Below are 23,515 nucleotides of genomic sequence, written 5' to 3'. Positions count from 1 at the left end.
AACTAAAACAATTTCTGAGGCCAACTCTTCAGACAGAGATTGGACTGGACTGTGGGACATAAAGTGATACTCGTGAGGAGTGTGCCTCTTAGCTCCAGTAGATACAAAAGACCAAAGGGGTAGCCTCTGTCCAGAGGTGAGATGGGAAGGAAGAGAGGGTTAGGAGCTGGCTGATTGGACATGGGGAATCAGGGACAGAAAGGAGGAGTGTGCTGTCGCAGAATAGGGTGAGCAATTAGAGTCACATAACAATGTATGTATGAAATTTTGTATGGGAGACTAACTTGAAATGTTGGTGAAGAATATTGAATATTCCATGGACTGCTAGAAGAATGAACAAATCTGTCTTGAAAGAAGTACAGCCAGAATGTTCATTAGAAGCAAGGATAGCGAGACTTTGTGTCATGTACTTTGGACATGTTATCAGGAGGGACCAGTCCCTGGAGAAGGACATCATGGTTGGTAAAGTAGAGGGTCAGTGAAAAAGAGGGAAACCCTCAATGAGATGGACTGAACCCAGTGGCTGCAACAATGGGCTCAAGCATAAGAATGATTGGGAGGATGGCACAGGACCAGGCAATGTTTTATTCTGTTGTACCTAGGGTCGCTATGAGTTGGAAACAACTCAATGGCACCTAACAACAAGAACAACAACCAGACTTTTGGACTGGTAAACAACATCATGATAAATGAAGAGGAAATCAAAGTTGTCAATTATTTGATTCTACCTGGATCAACAATCAACATCCATGGAAGCAGCAGTCAAGAAATCAAACGACTTATTGATTGCACTGGGCAAATCTGCTGCAAAAGACCACTGTAAAGTGTTAAAAGATGTCACTTTGATAACTAAGGTGCACCTGAGCCAAGTCATGGTCTTTTCGATCACCTCATATGCACACGAAAGCTAGACAATGAAAGCAGAAGACAGATAAATAATTGATGCATTCGAATTGTTATGTTAGCAAAGAACACTGAATATACCATACCATGGACTGCCAAAGAATGAACAAATCAGTCATATAAGAAATACAACCAGAATGCTCCCTAGAAGTGAGGATGGTAAGACTTCATTTTGCTTACTTTGGACTCGGTAGGAAAGATCAATCACTATAAGAGGATATTATGTGAAAATGAGATGAGATGAGATGGACTGACACCCTCAATGAGATGGTTTGACACATAGCCACAACAATGTACTCAAATATACCAACAATAATGAAGATGGCGGGGGACTAGGCAACCTTTAGTTCTGTTATACATACATAAGGTCACCATGAGTAGGGGCTGACTCCATGGCCAACTAAAAACAGTAACAACCAGATTGTTAGACTAATCCTAATTTACCATTCATAATTAACATGAAGCTATAGAAGTCCTGAACAGGAGAATGCGAGCCCATTAAAAAATCCATGGAAATAAAGGAAGTTTCTGCTTTTTAGTGTAAAAAAATAAGTAGAACAACTAACATATACTGTGGAGACCTGAAAAAACCAGTCTTTGATAAATGAAATTCACCCAGGTATACGCTTTAGGGCTGAAATACGACAACATTTTTGTAAGCAAGTACAGCAAATTCCGGCTGTTGGCTCCATAAGCTAAGAATATCTTCAATTGTAAGTCACAGCAGAGATGATTATTTAATGCAACTCTTCAGAAAGTCCTTTTGTAAATCAACTAGAAATCCCCTAATTTATTTTTGAAATAATACAAAACAGACTCAAATAAGTGCTATAATAGAGGAGTAACCAACATGCTTTGAGAATTCAGAGGAAACAGTGATTCAATATAATTTGGATGCAAAGCAGGAAATTTCAAAATGCTACAACAGGGTAGATTTTATGCGGGCTTTTAAGGATGGGCAAATCTTGGAGACTATTATGTCTTGTTTATTCAACATATAGAAAAATTACAAAATGTAGATCAACAAAAAGAAGAACTACAGTCCTATAATAAACAACTCATAATCCTACCACATAGAAAATAAACCATTGTTAACATTGATTTTTTTCTATATGCAGAGACACATAAATTATAACAAACGTGCAGTATTCTGACAAGTTTCTCTTAATATGTTGTGAACGTGTTTACATCTTTCTGGTATTTATTTCCAGGTGATAATAGTCTTTATGTGTATATATCTTAATTTACTAACCAATTATTTTATGAACATTTTTAATATCCAATTGTTTTTTACAATGTTGTGTTAAAATATCTTTCAATAATATATATCTTTGAGTATAATATTTAGCAGATTATATCTCTGAGTACTCATCAGATTATTTCTTAGAAGGAATTTCTAGAAGAGAAATTGCTGACATATACCGATGTTCTCTTTTCTCTATAATCTATTGCTGTTTTTGAGTATATAACCTTGACTTTACTTCTCTGTCCAGTTATTGCACCAATTGCTTTGCTCCTTTTTCAAGTAAATAATGTGAGTTGTTTATATTCACTATCTCCAATTCCTCCCTTTCTCTCCTAAAACCATTCCAATCAGGGTTTTCCCCAACCACTCCACCAAAACTGCTTCTGTCCAAATAACCAGTGATCCCTCTCCCTTCCCCCCGATTCTGTATATCCAAGAGTAAATCTCAGTCATCATGTTCCTTGATCAAACAGTAGCTTTTGAGATAGACAGTCATTCCTCCTCTTAGAAACATTTTCTTCATTTGGATTCCAGGACCCTACACTCTTGGTTTCTCTCCTACCGGGCTGGTAACTTACTCTGTCTCCTCATCCTATCCGTACTCATTTGCTTGGTGATCTCATTAACTATCGTAGCATTAAACACTGTCTCCCTACCAATGACTCTCAACTAATATCTCTAGTCTAGCTCTCTCTTCTAAACTCCAAATTCAAATATAGAAAGTCATGCACAGGGCAAACTTACCACGTCCAAAACTAATCTTAATGCTTCCTTGTTAAAAACAACCACAAAAACTTGCCCCTCTCAAAGACTTCCCTCCCTGTAAATGACAAAGGCCATCCTTCCAGTTAGTCAAGACTAAAACTTTGCAATCATTCCTGATTTTTCTTTCTAACACCACCTTCAATTCCAGGAATCTTGCTGGCTGTAGCCCTAAAATATATCTAGAATCTACTCTTGCCACCTCCACTGCTACTACTCTGTTCCATTATTTCTGCCCTGAATTATTAAAAGGGCCCCTAACTGGTCTCCCTGCTTTTGCCCTTAATCCTTAAATCTATTTCCAACAGCAGCCAGAGCAATCTTTTCAAAGTGGAAGTCAGATCTTGTCATTCCTCTGCTCAAAGCTCTGTAATGGCTTCTCCATTCACTTAAGAGTAAAATCAAAATCTTTAAAATGTTCTATAAACCCTGCACTCTGTGCGGCCCTCCCAACCCCTACATGTCTTCTCTGACCTAATCTTCCACTTTTCTCCTGGTTCACTGCTCTAGACACACTAACCTACTAGCCATTCTTTGACTTTACCAGGCATGTACCTGTGCCTTTGCACTGACTGTTCCCTGGGTCTGGAGTTCTCCTTCCTTCAAATATCTTTATCATTCCTTCACCTCCTTCAGGTCTTGGCTCAAATATCACTGTCTCTGTGAGGTCCTAATTGATTTCCACCTTGAAAAGTGCTCCTCACTTCAGTATTCACTTTGCCCCACTCTGCTATTTCTCCACAGCATTTGTCACCTTCTAATACATTATTTATTTGTGAAATTCATTTGTTTCTCTTAGTCACCAAAAATGTACCCATAAAAGCAGGGATTTTTGTCTGACACACTGCTGGAAGGTCAATATTACAGATGTGTAGTTAATGCTTTTGATCCAGACTTCCACTGTGCTTCTCATTAAACGAAGCTATTTAAATATGTAGAGAAGCATAGTTCATGTTGAGGACATAGCACTGGCAAAGCTCTGACATGCAAGAAAGCGAACTAGTGCACTGGTCCTCAGGTGGTACTGATGTTTCCGGTGAGGGGATGCAGGATTTACTTACCATAGGAAGGCATCGATAGAACAAGGCAGCATTTTAACTGAAAGTACAAACTCAGCTTGCTCCACAATAAGAAATGAAAGGAAGGAATGGCAAAGGAGTTCCACACTAGGAAATGACTGGGGTGCTGGGAAACTCAGGGAAACTTTGACCACAAATAACCAGCCTGACAAAGTGCTAAATTCCTCCTTCTTGGTATTTAAATTTTATAGAGGAAGAGGCTGTCTTTGAAAAGGTAATGAAAGCTATGGCTCCTTCCAAGAAAAATGTTTGTACCTACAAAACTTCACTTACAATTTCAGAGTCCACCACCCCCTGAAGCCCACCCGCAGACCACTATGGATGAGTGGTTATGAATCCCAGTTAAAAAAGAAAAAAGATCCCAGTTAAGAAATATTATTCCAGCAACACAACAGTGACTTGGATGGAAACGATGCTGAGTTACAGACGTATTTAGTTGTAACATTGGGTTCTAACATTTTGAGTCAATCTTTAAACTTGAAATTATTCCATTAAAAAGAAAGAGCATTCAGCACTATTTCTTAAAATGTAAATGCTCAGTAAATATGTAGAATTAAACACTCCAAGCTTATCACGTTCAAACTGACAGCTTTTTATTTTAAGCTTGATAGAAATAATTTTATAAAGTTCACAATATAACCAGAAGGAAGACTATTTAGGTACTAGTAATTTGATTTTTTTTTTAATTGCAACCAGGGAACATTCCATCCAAACAATCCAAGCTATTGTCTGTCTGGCTTCTGTACAATTTTATCGTTAGGCATCTTTCATCTAAATAATTCAGTAAAATATTATTAATGAGTCTTTGCTTTTCTACCAAATACTCATTCTCTCTATACCATAGAATTTAGAAATAATTAAGGGGAATTCAGCTTGGGTAGTTCTTCTTGCTCAGATATATCTGTAGAGAGAGGATGGTAAGGGAAGGGAGAGGGTCTTGCTTACATCTAATCATTAACACTCTTTATTCACTGGGTTAGAGACCATTCATTGCACTGTAATAATTTGAAAGCACAGAACTCCTCCTTGCGAATGCTATTCCATATCTGATATCTGATGCCAACCCTTATAGTGATAAAGGCCACGGAGACAAATCCAGAGGCACTGAGTTTAACTAGTGTCAGTCCTGAGAGGTCTCTTTGGTTGGTTTCTTCTCCTGTTGCCACTCATCCGAGGGTGAGTTTAGTAACAGCCATCAGCCAAACACATCCAAGCTGGATCCAAGCCAAGAGCAAGCAGCTTTGTTAAATCTGGGCAGCAGGGTGGAAAGGTGATCAGGAAGCAGCTGGAGGAAAGCATGCGGGGCCTGTTGGACAGCAGCTGGAGGAAGTTTGGACCCGCTGGCAGGGGGACATACGAGTGGTTAGCCAGCGAACCCAGCCTGCTGCTTCTGGAGACCCAGCTGCAGGTCTGTACTTATGACTTCTGCCTTTTTCCCTCTAAAATATCTTTGTTAGTTTGAAAATCAACCATGCTTATATTTTCAGGTCTCATGAGAACATTTTGCATTTACATTTTGCAAAATACAAATTCACTTACAAGCATGGTCTAAGGAATTAACTTGAAAATTTGTTGTTTTTTTACAGTAAGTGCAAGTAAAACTTGTCACAAATATATTCTAAGGTTCAAAGAATGCCTGAAGGTGGGAGTCAACAAATTTTGTATGTCTTTTTTTTGTCCTTTGCAGTTAGCAATATCTATATTCCCTTTGGTTCTCAGAATTGTATAATGACCACTGTTTCTAAGAGTTAAAAGAAACCAAGTATCTTACTTCAGTGAGGATAGCAGGAGGGTGAGGGAGGATTTATTTCTAAGAAATGCAGCAGCTGCTTTGCCTTGTTTGGTAAATCACCAAAGGAATCTCAATCTAGGCAGTATTAAGAAAAAATATTTGTAGGAACCTAAAAAAAACAGAATTGATACTATAATCAAAAGAGAAATGAGTAATATCACCGGCCACACAAGGAAGAGAACAAACCTATTTTCTTGTTTTCAGGAAAGTAACCCGGTGAGATTGGTATTTAAGTTCTCCAAAGCCACCTTTTACAGAAAAGCACACACACACACACGTGTATTTAATGCTATATCTATCTTTCAGCAGTTATACCATTACTTGCAACTTCCTTAAAATAGTCCCTGAACAACAAACCCCTTGAGTCAATAAAAGCCACATCAGAAGAAAAAGTTACTGAACAACTTTGAGGGAAGTGAACAAATTAGAATATTTGACTATAAAACTAAAGACATCCTTTCTACATCAAAAAAATCCACTTTTTAACTGATATATCATGAAACATTAAATAAGCAAATTAAGGATACTATAATAAATTTGTCCTATAACTCTGTACATCTAACTGGAAAACAGGGAAAGTTCTTTAGCTCAAGAAATCATCATAATCTGCTGTATTAGATAAAAGCTTTCTAGCGTTACTCGATGTTTGGACAAAGGAAATACTGATTACAGGAGGGGGTTATGCCATATTTTGTCTCCTACATTTTTGCAACTAATATTGACAGTACCAGAAGTGGTATAAGTGTAAATGATAGAACCTATTATGCACAATCTTTTAAATAGAACATGAACAACCATGTATACTCCATGCAGGTTGAACCAACAGAATTTTAATCTAATGCTCACAAGTATCAGAAACTATTATTTTCCTATTATAGCTAGAGAATGAAGAAGAAAAATAAGTTACACAAAATGGTCCATGTTTATGAAGGTCGAAGAGTGATTGTTTTAGGTACTGAAATAAGAATAATAGCTTCAACATTTTTTAATGACCCATCTGCAGGAGGAAAACAAGTCACAGTTACATTTCCTTTTGATTCCAACTCTTAATAAGTGTAGTAATTTCACTTATGAGTTCATCTACTCTTACAGCTTTTGTAATTAAAGTATTTTATAACATCACAAAAGATATTTATGTTAACAATTCTGTTAAGCTAGGTTATATATGAGAAAACAGTAAGTACCCATAGCCTAGAAATATAAAGTAAAAATCACATGCATAAAGTGTGTTAATATTACAAAATACATATTAATTAAAATTTAGTAATGCCAGATTTATCATCAGTATATTTTCCAGGCTTACACTTGATTAATAACTTTCTAGGTTTCTTCTGGTTATTTTAGTAATTTATTTTCTAGGAAATTTGACCATTTTTGATACCCTGAGATATGAATATATAAATACCTATTATTCACCAAGTACTTTACACATATTAATCCATTTAATTTCCATGCTAACCTTCCAAAGTAGATGATATTATTTCCATTTGATAGAAGAGAAAACCTAGGCTCGGAGTGGGTAAGCTCACACAGCTATTAGAAGGTCATACTAGAATTCAAAGCCACAGCTGTCAAACCCCAAAGACAACAGTCTGCTTCCCAAAAACACTTTAATTTTTATGCACTTTAATCTAAAATATCTTAACTCATATTTTACCAGGGACAAAATATCTGGCAGTGTAAATATTAAATAAACCCTGTAATTTTGAGTCAAAATAACATACATAGGTGTAAACCCTTTACAGAGTATAGAAGAGTATACAAGAAATGTTACATAAGCCTGTCTCTTAAGAGGTCATGACCAGCAAAACATTTGTCCTTTCCACCAAAATCGAGGTGAGTACTTCAGCTCTCATTGTTTAATTGTTGTTGTTGCTGTTGTTAGGTGCCGTCAAGTCGGTTTGGACTCATAGCAGCCCTATAGGATAGAGTAGAACTGCCCCAAAGGGTTTCCAAGGAGCTGTTGGTGGATTTAAACTGCCGACCTTTATGGTTAATTCTATGTTTTATTTTAAATAAGAGCTTTTTTTTTTTTGTTTGTAGTAGACAGTTATAAGGCTTTAATTTTTTTCTTTTTCTCCATAGCAGTGGACACTAACATTTATATTTGTTATTGTATGCTTTATATAATGGAGAAAATTTTTAATCCTTCATTTTTTCTTAGTAGCCTTATTAAGAGCAACGTCTACACAATTTGAAATAGTATTTATTTTTTTCAGATTGCTTTTCTCTCTTGCTGTTGAAGAATCATTTCATGTCTAGTATATTATTTACTCCATCAGGAACCATTATTATTTTTGTAAGGTTATACTTTTAAATTGCCTAAGAATGTATGTGCAGTTCTTTTTCTTTAAGAAGTTTAAAATGTTCTATATTTACCCTACAAACATTGCAAAGAAATTTAAGGAATTTTGAACTTATTTATCATGTCAGTCATCAAATCAGAATGCAAATATTATTTACATGTGATATGAACACATAACAATGTAAGATTTTGTTTCAGAAGTAAAGAACTTAAGTCCCATATGATCTTTTCATGGCAATAAAACATTATTGGTCTAAACACCACACGGGACTTGTTTTCTTGGTTTAGAAGTTTTGTTGTTGTTGTTATTAGGTGCTGTTGAGTCAGTTCTGACTCATAGCAACCCTATGCACAACAGAACGAAACACTGCCTGGTCCTGCACCATCCTCACAATCATTGCTATGTTTGAGCCCATTGTTGCAGCCACTGTGTCAATCCATCTCATTGAGGGTCTTCCTCTTTAGTTTTGAGGGACATCCCAATTAACTGGCCTAATATTGTTTCTCAGTACTTCTGTTCTACTTCCTAGTTGGTAAGGTAGTGCCTGAGGTCTTGAAATCTAGCAAGTGGGCATCCAAGGTGCAGCACTAGGTCTCCATTCACTTGGAGCAATAGAGGAACAAGGATAGTGAGGAACTGGAGGAGGAAATGATTGTGTGTCTGGCTACCTCCATGAACAACTGCCTCCTTTGCCATGAGACCAGAAGAACTGGATGGTGCCCAGCAGCCATTACTGATCATTTTGATCCAAGATTCTATAGGAGAATCCTGATCAAAAGGGGGAAGAATGAGGAACAGAATGTGAGTCTATCCATGGAAGCCAGACTTTCCGGAGCCATTGAGATCATCTTTAAACTTTAAACCTTAAACTAAAACTATCCCTTGAAGTCTTATTTGAGCCAAAAAATAGTTTATTTTAATAAGTATGTCTACCTTGAACATTGCACTTTTTTAAAGAATTATCTATGTGAGATCAAATTGACAACAGCAACTGGAGAGGCTAGATGAGAAGCTTAGGGGACAGCAAAACTAAGTCAATGATGGTAGAACAATTCAGAGAAGGATGGTGAGAATGTTTGCAAAACTTGAAGAATGTAATCAATGTCAATAAGTTGTACATGTAGAAATTGTTGAAATGGTGTAAGACTGTGTATATTTTCACCAAAATAAAAAAATATATTATTGGTCTGATTCTAAATACAACAACTACATAAATAGTAAGAGTTCCCATTCAAAGAGTGAATGGTGGATCTACTAAAATTTATTCTCATATTTTACGTTGGTGGAAATATTATAGGATATCAGCAATGTGTACTTTTTGAGATTCTGAAGTCACACTTTACTAAGCAAATTCACTTTATTTCAGGTAGCTCAAGCTCATTCACATAAATGAGTGATTACGGTGATTTTACAGCAAGTAATAATGTCAAAATACCCCTGGGTAGCACAAATGGTTTATGCACTACTACTAACCTAAAGGTTGGTGGTTTGAACCCACCCAGAGGTACTACAAAAGAAAGGCCTGGCAATCTGCTTCTGTAAAGATTACAGCCAAGAAAACCCTATGGAGTAGTTCTACTCTGTAGTAAATGGGGTCGCTGTGAGTCAAAATTGACTTGACAACAACAACTAATAATGGTGAGAAGGATAAAGGATAAAGAAAGAGAATTTCAGGCCTTAGAAATGCAGGGGCTTCCCTCCCCTATCTTCTAACTCATTTCTATTCCCTAAATCCAGGACACCCAGAAGATAAGTTCCACCAAAGAAGATGTGGAACCCTTCCTCTGCATCCTTCTTCCAGCCACCACACTGCTCTTCCTGGCCTTCCTGCTGCTTTTCCTTTACCGCCGCTGCAAGTCCCCACAGCCCCAGGGGCAAGTTTTCAGCAATGACTTCCCAGAGCACCCACCTGCAGGAGAAGTGATTGACTTCCTGCCAGGCTTACCCTGGAGCAGCGAGCTGAACTTCCCATACTCTCTTCTGCCCCCGGAGGCGGCCCTCCTCTCTGTGGGTTCACCGCCCTCCTATGAAGAGGCCACCAGGAAAGCCCCAGGGGAAGAGGCCCTGGACACAGTGCTTCAGTACGACGATGGCTCACCTGGACTGGAGGAACACAAATAAACTACTCTTAGAAACCATTTAAAACACAGGTCTGAGTCCTCAATAGAGCCACGTGAGAAGGGGGAGAAGGGCATCTACACCCCAAAGCCACTATTTATTGGTCAACTTCTGGATGGACAGGACGCTTTAGGTGGGGACAAACTTGATAAATGTCAATTTCTTTAACCCATTTCAAATTCTTTAGGGAAAAGTTTCCCCACATTTTTCTAAAAATGACTGGGCTCTTCTAAAATGCATCATACCCCTGAGAAAAATTGGAAAATTCTATGTGCTCTGAGAAAAAAGTTAGAATTACTAGTGAGCATAGAAACTAGCTCTGAAGAGAAAGAAAAAAGAAAATGCTGGACAAGCCAAAGGTAATTTCTTCTGCCACAAATAAAACTGTTCTTCCTAAACCACTTTTTCTGGACCTCATGGTTTCACTTCTATGTGAGGGCTTCAAGATACATAGAATGTTCTAGAAGGAGGAAAAGATCACCTCTAGAGCTGCAGTGGTCAATTGCTGTGTTACAAATAATAGTGAATTATGTTTCAATATTAATAATCAAAGTACAGACATCTACATTTTACTTAAAAAAAAAAAAAAAGCATCTCCAAAGTTATCTCCTTTGTAATGTTGCTCTTCTGATTTGCTTCCTTGAATGGGAAAGGGATTTGGCTTAGTTAGGTGAGAATACCTTGCACTAGAATGTCATGGGTCACATGTGCTGTAGCAGAAGACAGAGTTGTGGCTATAACTCATTATCTTGGGTGACGCTATGACTGAATTTGTGGCCTTTACCAAGCAACAGTAGCAGAGCAGAAATCAGCGCAACATTGGAAAATAGAGGTGAAGACGTTGGATCACATGGTAAAGAGAATCATAGATTAGCTCCAACAGGGACCTTGAAAACAACATAGTTCAAACTCTTGCTTTACAGACATGGAAACTAGAGCTCAGACAGGCTGAGTGACTTGCCCAATGTCACACACCTCATAAAAGACAGAACTGGGACCGGAAGCCTAGCTTCCCTATCCTGGGCTGGAGTGCTTCCACTGCAAGAGATGTTCTCCCAAGGAAATTGCAAATGTGGAATTTCAGCCCAAGCTCCTGATGGGGGTCAAGGATTTCAGCAGAAATGAGTATGCTTCTGAGTTTGGAATTGATACAAATCTCTGTCAGTGATTTTCAAGTGAGGAGGTAGAGCTGGGTCATGTACCACTTCAGGAAAAAAGTCTAGTTGCCATTGGGTCAATTCCAACTCATGGTGACCCTAGGTGTATCAGAGTAGAACTGAGCTCCATAGGATTTTCAGGGCTGTGACCTTTTGGAAGTAGACTGCCAGGCCTTTCTTCCAAGGCATCTCTGGGTGGACTCAAACCTCCAATCTTTCAGTTAGTAGCACAGTGCATTTAACTGTTTGTACCACCCAGGGACTCCACATCAGAATATTCACGGAGGTGGCAGGGAGAAGAGGCAGGGGGATGACATGTATAGTTTTTAAATTCTTATTCAATGCTATAATTTATTATTTGTAAAACAATTTTTATTGTTTTCACAATACAAAATGCAAAACCAGACAATCATCTTATGGTTCAAAATGAATAAAAATAGTGTTTTTTTTTCTTTTTTCTTTTGACATGACCATTTCTATGCTAGATACACAGTATGATACAGTTTTAAGAAAATAACGAGTGAAAATAGGATACATTTCTTTTTTCAATGTAATCTGATAGAAATAATAGTACCTTTGAGGACTTAAGCAAAATATAACCTATTTTGGTGAAAATCAATAAGATTTCTTTCAGGAAAACTGTACTGAACAAATCCTTACTGTTCTTTAAGGGAAGTACACAAAAGGAAAACAAGAAGGTCAGCAGACAGCCTTCTTCAGATTTTTTTTTTAATCCCAAGAAACTAGTTCTGTGTGAGACTGTTAATTTTTTCCCAGCTGCTATTCCTTCTTCTTTCTTGCTAACAGAACCCTGATTTGGTTCCGATATCCTGAGGTCACCTGCTTAAAGCAAGCTTTGTCCCTGACAATGGCAGGGGAACATCATGATTGTTCATGATGGTAATCTAGATTCCTTCACTGGGACCGACACGGTCTTTGGGACTGAAGGGGAGATCTACAGGGGAAGAGGTGTTTGTTTTAGAAAAGGATGTCTTGGTATTAAAAATAAACACGTGGAAGCAAATACCCTGCCTCTTTGTTGGATGTTACGCACCTGCACGTGATGCCTGGGGCTGCTACAACCATCTTGCAACCATGAGGTGAGGCAACAGCCATCTCTGATATTGAGGATGGTAGAGTAGAAAGATAGAAAACACTTGGGTTGATGACATTGTAGAGTAGCTAAATTAACCCTGCAACTGTTTATATATATATATTTTTAAATGACTTTTTTTTTTTTATTGTACTTCAGGTGAAGGTTTACAGAACAAATAGTTTCTCATGAAACAGTAGTACACACATTGTTTTATGACATTGGTTAACAACCCCACAACATGCCAACCCTCTAACTTCTCAACCTTTTTTTTTTGGTGAAAATACACATAGCCAAAGATACTCCATTTCAAAAATTTCTACATGCACAGTTCAGTGACATTGACTATGCTCTTCCAATTGTGCTGTTATTCTCACTTAAGATAAAGGCTTGCAACTGTTTATATTTTAATGAGAGCATACATTACCTACTGTTTTAAGCCACTGAAGCCGGGTTTGTTACTTGTAGACAAAAACATCCCAATTGCTACAATTTCTAAGGTTATTAAGGAGGAACATTGCCATGTTAAAAAATGTTCTAGTAAGACTTACTTGAAATGAGATATGGCTCATTTAAAATTTTACCACTGATCTGTGGAAGGAAACATTTTCTTTGATGGAACCAAACTGAAGCAATGAAACAGATAAACTATAAATCAGGAGTCGCCAAACTGCACCCCACAGGCCAAATCCAACCTGTTTTTATACAGCCTGTGAGTGAAGAATGGTTTTTACATTTTTTAATGGTTGAAACAACATAAAAAGAAGAATATTCCATGACACATGAAAATTATATGGATTTAAACTTTGGTGTCCAGAAATAAAATTTTATTGGAACAGAGACTATATGACCTCCAAAGCCTAAAATATTTACTACCCAGTTCTTTATAGAAAAATTCTGTTGATCCTTGCTATAGACTAGTGGATTTCAACCCCGATTGCATAACAGAATCACTTGGGGAACATTCAGAATTACAGATACCAGGCTCCACCCACACCAATTAAACAGAAAATGGGCCAGTGATTCTACTATGTGGCCAAGGTTGGAAGTTCCACTCTAGGTAATGTGAGTGCGTTACAAAATACAGGTGAGCTTAATGTGGACAGGTATAAGGTGACAGACATACAGAATGCTAGGTCTGTAAATACGACTTTGAGCCATCATTTTTAACTCAACCTTCTCTGAAAACTCCTTCCTGGAGCCATCAGACTAATGCGCAGCTGTAGCCGATTCAGCTCGCAAAGCAGGCTTCCCAGGCAGAACATTAGGAATAACAGTGTAGACAGCACGTCCCTGTCTAAATGTTGACACAACTGGCAAACGTGAGTAGTGCTGGTTGTTAGCACTCCAAGAAAGACATAGTGGGGTTGAAGAAAACCCACAAATGAAAGAATTAAATTGTTAACACCTAAGAAGTATTTTGCAAAAAAATAAATGACTCTAGCCAGAAAATATTAAGACTGAAAGAAGATACAATGGAGACAGTGAATAGGATGTGGACATTTTCACTAAAATCTACACTGGACCATAAAATACCCTTAAGGTATCATTTTATAAAAAGGAAAATGAAGTAATGGGTTATGCAAGAAGCACTTATTTTCAAAACATTCTTATAGTAAGAAGTGATTTATTCAAGGTATATGTATTCATTAATGTTTACTATATAAATAAACTTCCTTAAGCGTAAGTACAAGTCAGGTATTCAGAGAGTCAACCCTGAAGTGTGGAAAGGCAGGATGAATATGAGACCCTAACTCAGATTCCAGTTGGACAGGTGACTGGGAAGGTCTTCTAAATCAGTTAGAGAAATTGAGTGTTTAGAAATGTTTACAGCAATTTAACATTTTTACAAAATCCATGCAGATGACCAGTAGACTTGTCTCACTGAACATGGTATTGACCAATTCAAAGACCATAGAACTTGTGGGATACATAGCACACAACATGAGCTGCACATAGTCATGTGCAGTAGGATCTTTTTTTTTTTTTTAAGGTCCTTCATCACAGATAGTTTAAGGAGCTCTGATGTAGAAGATGAGCTGCCTCAGGCATTGCTGCTGTCTTGCCTCCATCTTGAAGTCTATTCGTATCTGCCAATGACCTCTCCCACCCCTGGATCTCATTCTGAACATGCAGACCCAAACCCAGGTACAGATCCATAAACAGGCTAAGAACTGACTAGTTCACAGATACATTTAAGACTGGGGTCAGTGGCTCTTGTAGGAAGTGAGAACATTGAAACACTGTAACACCTCTGTCAAAAAAGTAACATCTCTGTTTTAAAAAAGTTATTAGGAGCCAAATCCAATTTCTACCGATTCTTTCATTTGTCCTAATCAAGAAATAACGTAATAATTCCAAGGCAACAGTGAAAGCTCCATACCTAAGAGTTTAAGGGACTATCTTGGTTGTCCCAAAGTTTTTAGGAAACAATCCTTAATCAAGTCATTTATTGGAAAACATTTCCTTTTAGCTGAATCAAGAATTGTTTCTTTTAAGTACTTTTGAGAACAACCATCTGGTTGTTGTGTATTTGGTGGTCTACTTTAACTTCAAAGCAAGAACCTTTTCAAATCAGTGTGGCTGTCCCCCTCCTTTGACATAAACACTCAACGGCAGTGAGTTTTAATGGGTTTTCAACAAATAGTGCTGGACCAACTGGACATCCACATGCCAAAAAATTAATCTAGACACAGAGCTTACATCTTTCACAAAAATTAACTCAAAATGTATCATAGACCTAAACGAAGTTGCAAAATATACAGTTTGTAGAAGATAACACAGGAGAAAATCTAGATGACCTTAAGTTTAATGATGACTTTTTAGATATAACATCAAAAGCACAATCCATAAAAGAAAAAAAATGGCAAATTGGACTTCATTAAAATGAAAAACTTCTGCAAAAGACACTGTTAAGAGAATGAAAACACAAGCCACAAACTGGGAGAAAATATTTGCTATACACAGATCTGATAAAGGACTTGTATCTAAGACATACAAAAAATTCTTAAAACTCAGCAATAAAAAACCAAACAACCCATCTAAAAAATGGGCAAAAGATCTGAACAGAAACCTCACCAAAGACATACAGATGGCAAATACGGATATGAAAAGATGCTCAACATCGTATGTCATTAGGGAATTGCAAATCAAAATAACAATAAGGTACCCCTACACATTTATTATTGTCATCAGTTGCCATTGAGTCAATTCTGACTCATGGTGAACCCATGTGCATCAGAGTAGAGCTGTGCTCCATAGGGTTCTCAAGGCTGTGACCTTTCAGAAGCAGATCACCAGGCCTGTCTTCTGAGGCACCTCTGAGTGAGTTGGAATGGCCAACCTTTCCACTTATATGAGCACTTACCGATTTGTACCATCCAGGGACTCCATACACCTATTAGAAGGCTAAAATCTAAAACACTGACAACAACCAATACTGGCAAGGATGTGGGGCAACAGGAACTCTCATTCTTTGCCTGTGGGAAATTCAAAATGGTACAGCCATTTTAGAAGACAGTCTGGCAGCTTCTTACAAAGTAAACAAAGCCTTACCATTTGATTCAGCAATTGTGCTCCTAGGTGTTTACTCAAGTGAGATGAAAATGTATGTCCTCATAAAAACCAGCACATGAATGTTTACAATAGCTTTATTCATAATTGCCCGAAGTTGCAAGTAACCACATTCAATAGGTGAATGAAGTATTATTCAGCAATAAAAAGAAATGAGCTATCAAGCCATGAAAAGATATGGAGTAATCTTACTTGTATACTGGTAAGTTGAAGAAATCAGTCTGCAAAAGCTCCATACTGTACGACTCCAACTATGTGACATCTGGAAAATGCAAAACTATAGAGCAGCAAAAAGGATCAGTGGTTGCCAGAGACTCAGTGGGAGGTGGGAGAGATGTGAAACTACTCTGATACTATATTGGTGGACACATGACATTAAGCATTTTTCAAAACTCGTAGGACTGTACAACACAAAGTGGACCCTACTGTAAACCATGGACTTTAGTTAGTAACAATGTATCAATATTTGTTCATCAGTTGTAACAAATGTACCCAGGAATCCAAGATGCTAACAGGAGAAATAATGGAGGAGGGGAGTAAATGGGAACTCTGTACTTTCTGCACAATTTTTCTGTAAACCTAAAACTGCTCTAAAAATAAACTCTATCAAAAAACAAAACACAAAAAACTTGGCTATAAGCAGAGCATACTACTGTGAAGGCCAAGACCAAATTTTACCATTGCTATAAGCTACCAACAGTAACTACAGCATATACGTAGGAAATACTCTTCCAGTTATTATTCCCGAAAAACAAATCACCCCAAACTTTACGGCATAAAAAAAAAAAAAACTATGCCACTAGATTGTACACTTGAAAATGGTTAAAATGACAAATTTTATGTTGTGTACATTTTACAACACATTAAAAAAAATTTTATTATTATGCTCACATATTCTGCAGGTTAAGAATTCAAAAAGGGTACTGTGGGGATAACTTATGTCTGCTCCATGATCTCTGGGCCCTCAGCTGGGAAGACTCCTCGATGTCTGGAGGTGACTTATTACCGGGAGCTGGGATTGTCTGAAAGCTTGCTCACTTGAATGTGTGGTGGATGATGCTAGGTTGCTGTAGGACCTCAGCTAGGAACCTGCACAGAGCCTCCCGATGGAGCTGCTTGGGTTTCCCATCAGCATGGCTGTTGGCTTCTAAGAGCAAGTGTCCCAAAAAGAATTAGGTGGAGGGAAGTCACACAGTGTGACTTGTACTGTAGTCACAAGCCTGCCCAGTTTCAAGGAAAGGGAACACAGACTCATCTCTTGACGGAAGGTGTGTCAAAGTCACATTGTAACAACAGCATATTAGATGGGAGATAGTGTTGCAACCATCTTTTGGGGGAAAAAATCTGCCACAAGTATGGAATAAATAATCAACACATGAATAAACGATATTACCATTAGACATTAGTGCTTCTCTCAAATCTTTTGGGTCCTTCTCCTTTTGAAAACACAGTGTGATCACACTTCTACTCCCTGGGCGATGCAAGCAGTTAATGTGCTTGGTTGCTACACGAAAGGCTGAAGGTTCAAGTCCACCCGGAGGCACCTGGGAAGAAAGGTCTGGTGAACTACTTCCAAAAATCAGCCATTGAAAATCCTATGGAGCACAGTTCTCCTCTGACACACATGGGGTTGCCATGAGATGGAATCAACCCAATAGTAACTGGTGGTTGAAGTTAGTCTAGGCCGTGTGACTTGCTTTGGCCAGTTAAATGTGAATGGAAGCTACTTCTGCAATTCACGAGCAGGGCTCTCCAGGGCACTCTGCCCAGGCTAAGGGGATCATGGAAATACCTGGTGACACGAAGGAGCCACGCTGCACCGACGCATGGAGAGGACCAGCGCTGGAGCATCACCCAGACCCCGCGAGGACTTTGCAAGAACAAGAAATCAACTGTTTTTTTTTTAATGTTCATAACAACTTTGTAATACCCCCAAACTAGAAACAACCCAAATATTCATCAACAGGTGAATGATGGAGCAACAAACCATGGTATAATCATACAATAGAATACTACTCAGCAATAAAAGGAAGAACATATTGATGCAAATAAGAACATGGATGAGTCTCAAAGGAATTCTGCTGAGTGAAAGAAGCCAAACAAAGAACGACACTGTACGGTTCCATTTAGATGAAACTCTAGAACATGCCAATTACTCTTTAATGACAGAACACAGATCAATGGGGGTGGGGGTGGTGAGGGACTGGAAGGAGGAATTACAAAGAGGCACGAGGAAACTTTTAGGGGAGATCTTGGAGGACACAGATGTGTTATCTTGATTGTGGTGTTGGTTTAATGGGGGGAGGGGACGGTTATACATATGTAAAAACTCATCAAATATACACTTAAAATTGTTGTTAGTTGCCCTCCAGTTGGCTCCTGACTCTAGGTGACCCCATGCACAAGGGAACAAAATGGTGCGAGGTCCTGCTCCAGCCCCAAATTGTTTTGGATTGGATTGCCATAATCCACAGAATTTTCATTGACTGGTTTTCAGAAGTAGATGGCCAGGACTTTCTTCCTAGTCCATCTCAGTCTAGAAGCTCCACTGAAACCTGTTTAGCATAGTAGCAGCACCCAAGCCTCCACCGACAGACAGGTGGTAGCTGCGCATGAGATGCATTGGCCAGGAATCAAACCCAGGTCTCCCACACGGAAGGCAAGAATTCTACCACTGAACCACCAATGCCTCATAACAAGTTCCTAGAATGTAATTTATCTCCCAGCCTTCCCAGTGGTCTCTCTGACCCAAATCCATCCTCTATACAACAGCTTACAAAGCCCAAATAAGCAGGTCACACCCTGTGTAACACCTACCCAGGGTAAAATCTAGCCTCCTGATAGTGACCTTCAGGGTCTTCCCACTTCTGGCCTCATCTCCCTCGCCTCTCCCCCGAGGTCACCAGGCTGCATCCTCCTGCTGGCCGTGAAGATGCCCAACAGGCTCTTGCCCCTGCATTCGGTCTCTCCTCTGAAGCACGGAGCACAAAGCAAACAAAACCAAACCTGTTGCCATTGAGTCAATTCTGACTCATGGCAACCCAAATCCATCCTCCACACAACAGAGTAGAACTACAGGACAGAGTAGAACTGCCACATCTTTCTCCCGCTGAGCAGCTGGTGGGCTCAAACCACCAACCCTTCAGTTAGCAGCCGAGCGCTTAACCACTGTACCACCCAAACCAAAAACTCCATTGCCATTGAGTTGATTACTACTCATAGCAACACCCATGTGACACAGTAGAACTGTCCCATAGGGTTTTCTTGGCTGTAATCTTTACTGGAGCAGACCACCAGGTCTTTCTCCCTTGGAGCCGCTGGCTGGGATTGAACCGCCAACCTTTTGGATAGCAGCCAAGTGCTTAACCATTGTGCCACCAGGGCTCCTTTGGTGTATATGGCAATCATGGGAAATGTTACCATATAAAATTTTTTTGTATCCAGAATGGATACAGTGAAAAGTTTCCTGCCATAATTTCCTAATCCTTGCTCTGAGGCAGTCTTGGTGCAGGAGTAAGGCATTAAATGTAGCACCAAAAGATGCTACATTGGAGTGATACTGATACTTCCACCCTCCCTCCCTTGAACTGGGAACATTTGGGTAATTACTTCCACCACCCCTCCCAGCCCTCCTTCAGCCTCAGCTTCATGGACTTTAAAGCATGGAAAGTAGGACTTCTCACAAAATGTGCCATAAAGCTTAAATGAAATACCTGGTTCATAGTGTAACATAAACACTGATTAGATATGAGCTAATAGAAAGAACCATTTTCCCATAATAAATCAGCAAGAAAACTAGCTTAATTGTTTTGAAATATGAGTATAAATCTTGAGCCTTCCAATTTCATTAAACTTGTTATAACTGAAATCTTATTTTAAAATAAATCCTTTCCTGTCCTTCCTTCTGTTCTTTTATATGACTAACTAACACCTTGTAAATATACATAATTCTGCCCAATCACCTACTGATGTCTTTAGTAATTGTGTATTCCATACCCTATAAAGTGAATGTCTCCAAATTTAGCCTTAGTTTTTCTACTAATAAAATGCATTCCAAAATGTACTGATATCTGTAAAAGCTACAGATGAAAAGAAAAACAGATGTAAATTATTTTCCCCTTTAAAAAAAAAACTGCAATAAAGTAAAATGATCTTCTCAACTTTGCAACATCATGTAAGCAATGAAACACATTTGCTACATAAAGTTAAAATAAATGGGCTAAGTAAAAAATAAGTACAAATTCATTATTTAGCTCTTCCTAATTAATTTAAACTTAGCTCTGTATAATAATAGATTTGATATAAGTACCAGAAAGGGCCATGTGACTGCAGGCTACTGCACGGCTGTTTGGGCAAGGAAAGACTGGGAAAAGAGAGGACGCCAATTGCTTTAAAAGCACTAGGCCTATACAATGGAATATTATTCAGCCATACAAAGGAATGAAGTACTGATACAGGCTACAACACGGATGAATCTTGAAAACATTACTGAAGGAAGCCAGTCACAGAACACCACATTTTGTATGATTCCATTTATATGAAATGTCTGGAATAGGCAAATCCATAGAGACAGAAAGGATATTAGCGGTTGTCAGGAACTAGGGGGTGGGGGGTTTGGGAGTGATGAAAATGTTCTGGAATTAGATAGCGGCAATGGTTGCACAAAAGGAGCCCTGGTGGCACAAATGGTTAAGTGCTCCGCTGCTAACTGAAAGGCTGGCAGTTTGAACCCACCCAGTGGCTCCACCAGAGAAAGCACTGTCAATCTGCTTTTGTGAAGATTACAGCCAAGCAAACCCTAGGGTGTAATTCTACTCTGTCACATGGGGCCACTATGAGTCAGAATCAACTTGACAGCACACAACAATGGTTGCATAACCCAGAAAACAGACGAAAATCCACCAAATTGTATACTTTAAAATGGTGACTTTTATATTCTGTGAATTATGTACCAAATTTTTTTTGAAAAAGCACTAGGCACACCCACTAAAACTCATTGCCATCTAATGGATTCCAACTTATAACGACCCTATAGGACAGAGTAGAACCGTCCCATAGGGTTTCCAAGAAGCGGCTAGTGGATTCAAACTGCTGACCTTTTGGTTAGCAGCCGAGCTCTCAACCACTGCACCACCAGGGCTTCAGGCATACCCATTAGGATGGCTATAATAAAAAAAACAGATAAACACTAGAGTCGGTGAGGATACGGAGAAATCAGAACATTCATACGCTGCTGGTTGGGAATGTAAAATGGTGTAGCCACTTCAGCAGTCTGGCAGTTCCTCAAAAAGTTAAATATAGAGTTACCATTGGACACAATTCCATGCCTAGGTATCTACCCAAGAAAAATGAAAACATATGTCCACACAAAAACTGGTACATGACTGGTCATGTTGTTGTTGTTAGGTGCTGTCAAATTGTTTCTGATTCATAGCGATCCTAGGTACAACCGAACAAAACACTGACTGGTCCCGCACCATCCTCACAATCGTTGTTATGCTTCACCCCATTGTTGCAGCCACTGTGTCAATCCATCTCATTGAGGGTTTTCCTCTTTTTCGCTGACCCTCTACTTTACCAACAATGATGTCCTTTTCCAGGGACTGATCGCTCCTGATAACATGTCCAAAGTACGTGAGATGTAATCTTACCATCTTTGCTTCTAAGGAGCATTCTGGTTGTACTTTTCCTAAGACAGAAATTGTTGTTCTTTTGGCAGTCCATGATATATTCAATATTCTTTGCCAACACCATAATTCAAAGGTGTGAGTTCTTCTTCGATCTTCCTTAGTCATTTCATTGTCCAGCTTTTGCTTGCATATGAAAACACCATGGCTTGGGTCAGGTGCAGCTTAGTCTTCAAGGTGATATCTTTGCTCTTTAATACTTTAAAGAGGTCTTTTGCAGCAGATTTGCCCAATGCAAAAAGTCATTTGATTTCTTGACTGCTGCTTCCACAGGTGTTGATTGTGGATCAAAGTAAAATGAAATCCTTGACAACTTCAATCTTTTCTCTGTTTATCATGATGTTGCTTACTGGTCCAGCTGTGAGGATTTTTGCTTTCTTTATGCTGAGGTGTAATCCATACTGAAGGCTGTGGTCTTTGATCTTCAACAATAAGTGCTTCAATTCCTCTTCACTTTCAGCAAGCAAGGTTGTGTCATCTGCATAACACAGGTTGTTAATGAGTCTTCCTACAATCCTGGTGGTCATAGCATTATTCATAATAGCTAAAAAGTGGAAATGACCTAATGTCCATCAGGTGATGAATGGATAAGCAAAATGTGGTATATCCATACAATGGAATATTATTCTCCCATAAAAAGGAATGCTACAGTATGGAGGAACCTTGAAAACATTATGCTAAGTGAAAGAAACCTGTCACAAAGACCATGTGTTGTATAATTTCATGTACATGAGATGTCCAGAATAGGCAAATACAGAGACAAAGTAGATTAGTAGCTGCCTAGGGCTGGGGGGATTGGGAAGTGATAGCTGAAGGGTATGGGGTTTATTTTGGTGGGGAGGGGTGATGAAAATGTTCCAGAATTGATTGGATTGATGGCTGCTTAACTGTGAGTATACTAAAAACCACTGAATGGTACACTTAAAACCCATTGATGTCCAGTCAATTCTGACTCAGTGACCCTGTAGGGAAGGGTAGAACTGCCCCATAGGGTTTCCAAGGCTATAATCTTTACAGGAGCAGACTGCCTTATCTTTCTCCTGCGGAGTGGAACCAGCTTTTAGGTTAACAGCAGAGTGCTTAACCACTGCACCACCAGGGCTCCTTGCATGGTATACTTAAAATGGGTAAATTGTATGGCATGTGAATTATATCTCAATAAATGTTAGGGGAAAAAAAAGAATAAAAACACCAGGCTCTGGCAGCTCTCCCCATCTCTACCCCACCCTAGCTTCCTAGGTGGTATAATGACTCAAAGGGTTTGGAGTAATTTCAGGGAGAGGTCAAGAAACCAGGGCATTTCAAGATCCTCCAGGCGTCACCGCAGCCCAGTCTACCCTCTCCCAAAAAGGGCATTGGAGGCTGTGTGGGACCAAGGCCACCTTCTAGGTGTGAGTGGGGTAACTGCGCTGCTGCCAGGGCCAAAGTCAGCAGGTGCATGCCCACCCTCGCACCACGGAGAATAGGCTCCTTTTCTCCATTCACTGATTGCCGGCCTCGCAGAAACACACACGAGGGCCAGGTCCCCAGGAATTAGAGCGTCTGCAGAACTGGATCCCAGTGCAGGTGGGGCCGCGAATACCTGCCAGCCTGCTGCTCTGTCCTCCTCCACCCACCGCCCCTTATGGTGTAAACCACTCCGTGCCAGTTAATTAAAACAAAGGCAAGGCAATAGCCGGCAAAATGGAGCTCTAGGCAGAAGCACCATGCTGTCCCTCCACAGCAAAGATCCGAAAAACTAAGCTGAACAGAGAATACAACAATCCTGAAACCCTAAAACATCAAATGAAGAGATAAAG

General features: G+C 39.1%; 1 protein-coding gene across 1 annotated transcript; it reads left to right on the top strand.

Annotated features, from left to right (window-relative positions):
- The first annotated feature begins 7,579 nt into the window (after positions 1 to 7,579).
- On the top strand, positions 7,580 to 10,209 carry SMIM28 (small integral membrane protein 28). Its single transcript, XM_023728360.1, has 2 exons — positions 7,580 to 7,618; positions 9,826 to 10,209. Exons 1-2 carry the CDS (start codon positions 7,580 to 7,582, stop codon positions 10,207 to 10,209), a joined length of 423 nt encoding a protein of 140 aa, XP_023584128.1.
- The last annotated feature ends 13,306 nt before the right edge of the window (positions 10,210 to 23,515 follow it).

Source organism: Trichechus manatus, unplaced genomic scaffold (genome assembly GCF_000243295.1).
Source record: "Trichechus manatus latirostris isolate Lorelei unplaced genomic scaffold, TriManLat1.0 scaffold00002, whole genome shotgun sequence".
In the NCBI taxonomy this organism is placed as follows: domain Eukaryota; kingdom Metazoa; phylum Chordata; class Mammalia; order Sirenia; family Trichechidae; genus Trichechus; species Trichechus manatus.
The sequence above is the reverse complement of the archived record's forward strand: the minus strand, read 5'-3'. Positions and strand labels throughout refer to the sequence as shown.

Bases quoted from the DNA above. Each gene is read 5' to 3' on its own strand.
- SMIM28 (XM_023728360.1), top strand. From the start codon at position 7,580: ATGACCAGCAAAACATTTGTCCTTTCCACCAAAATCGAG. The intron at 7,619-9,825 runs GTGAGTACTTCA...CCCTAAATCCAG, and splicing joins TCCTTTCCACCAAAATCGAG to GACACCCAGAAGATAAGTTC.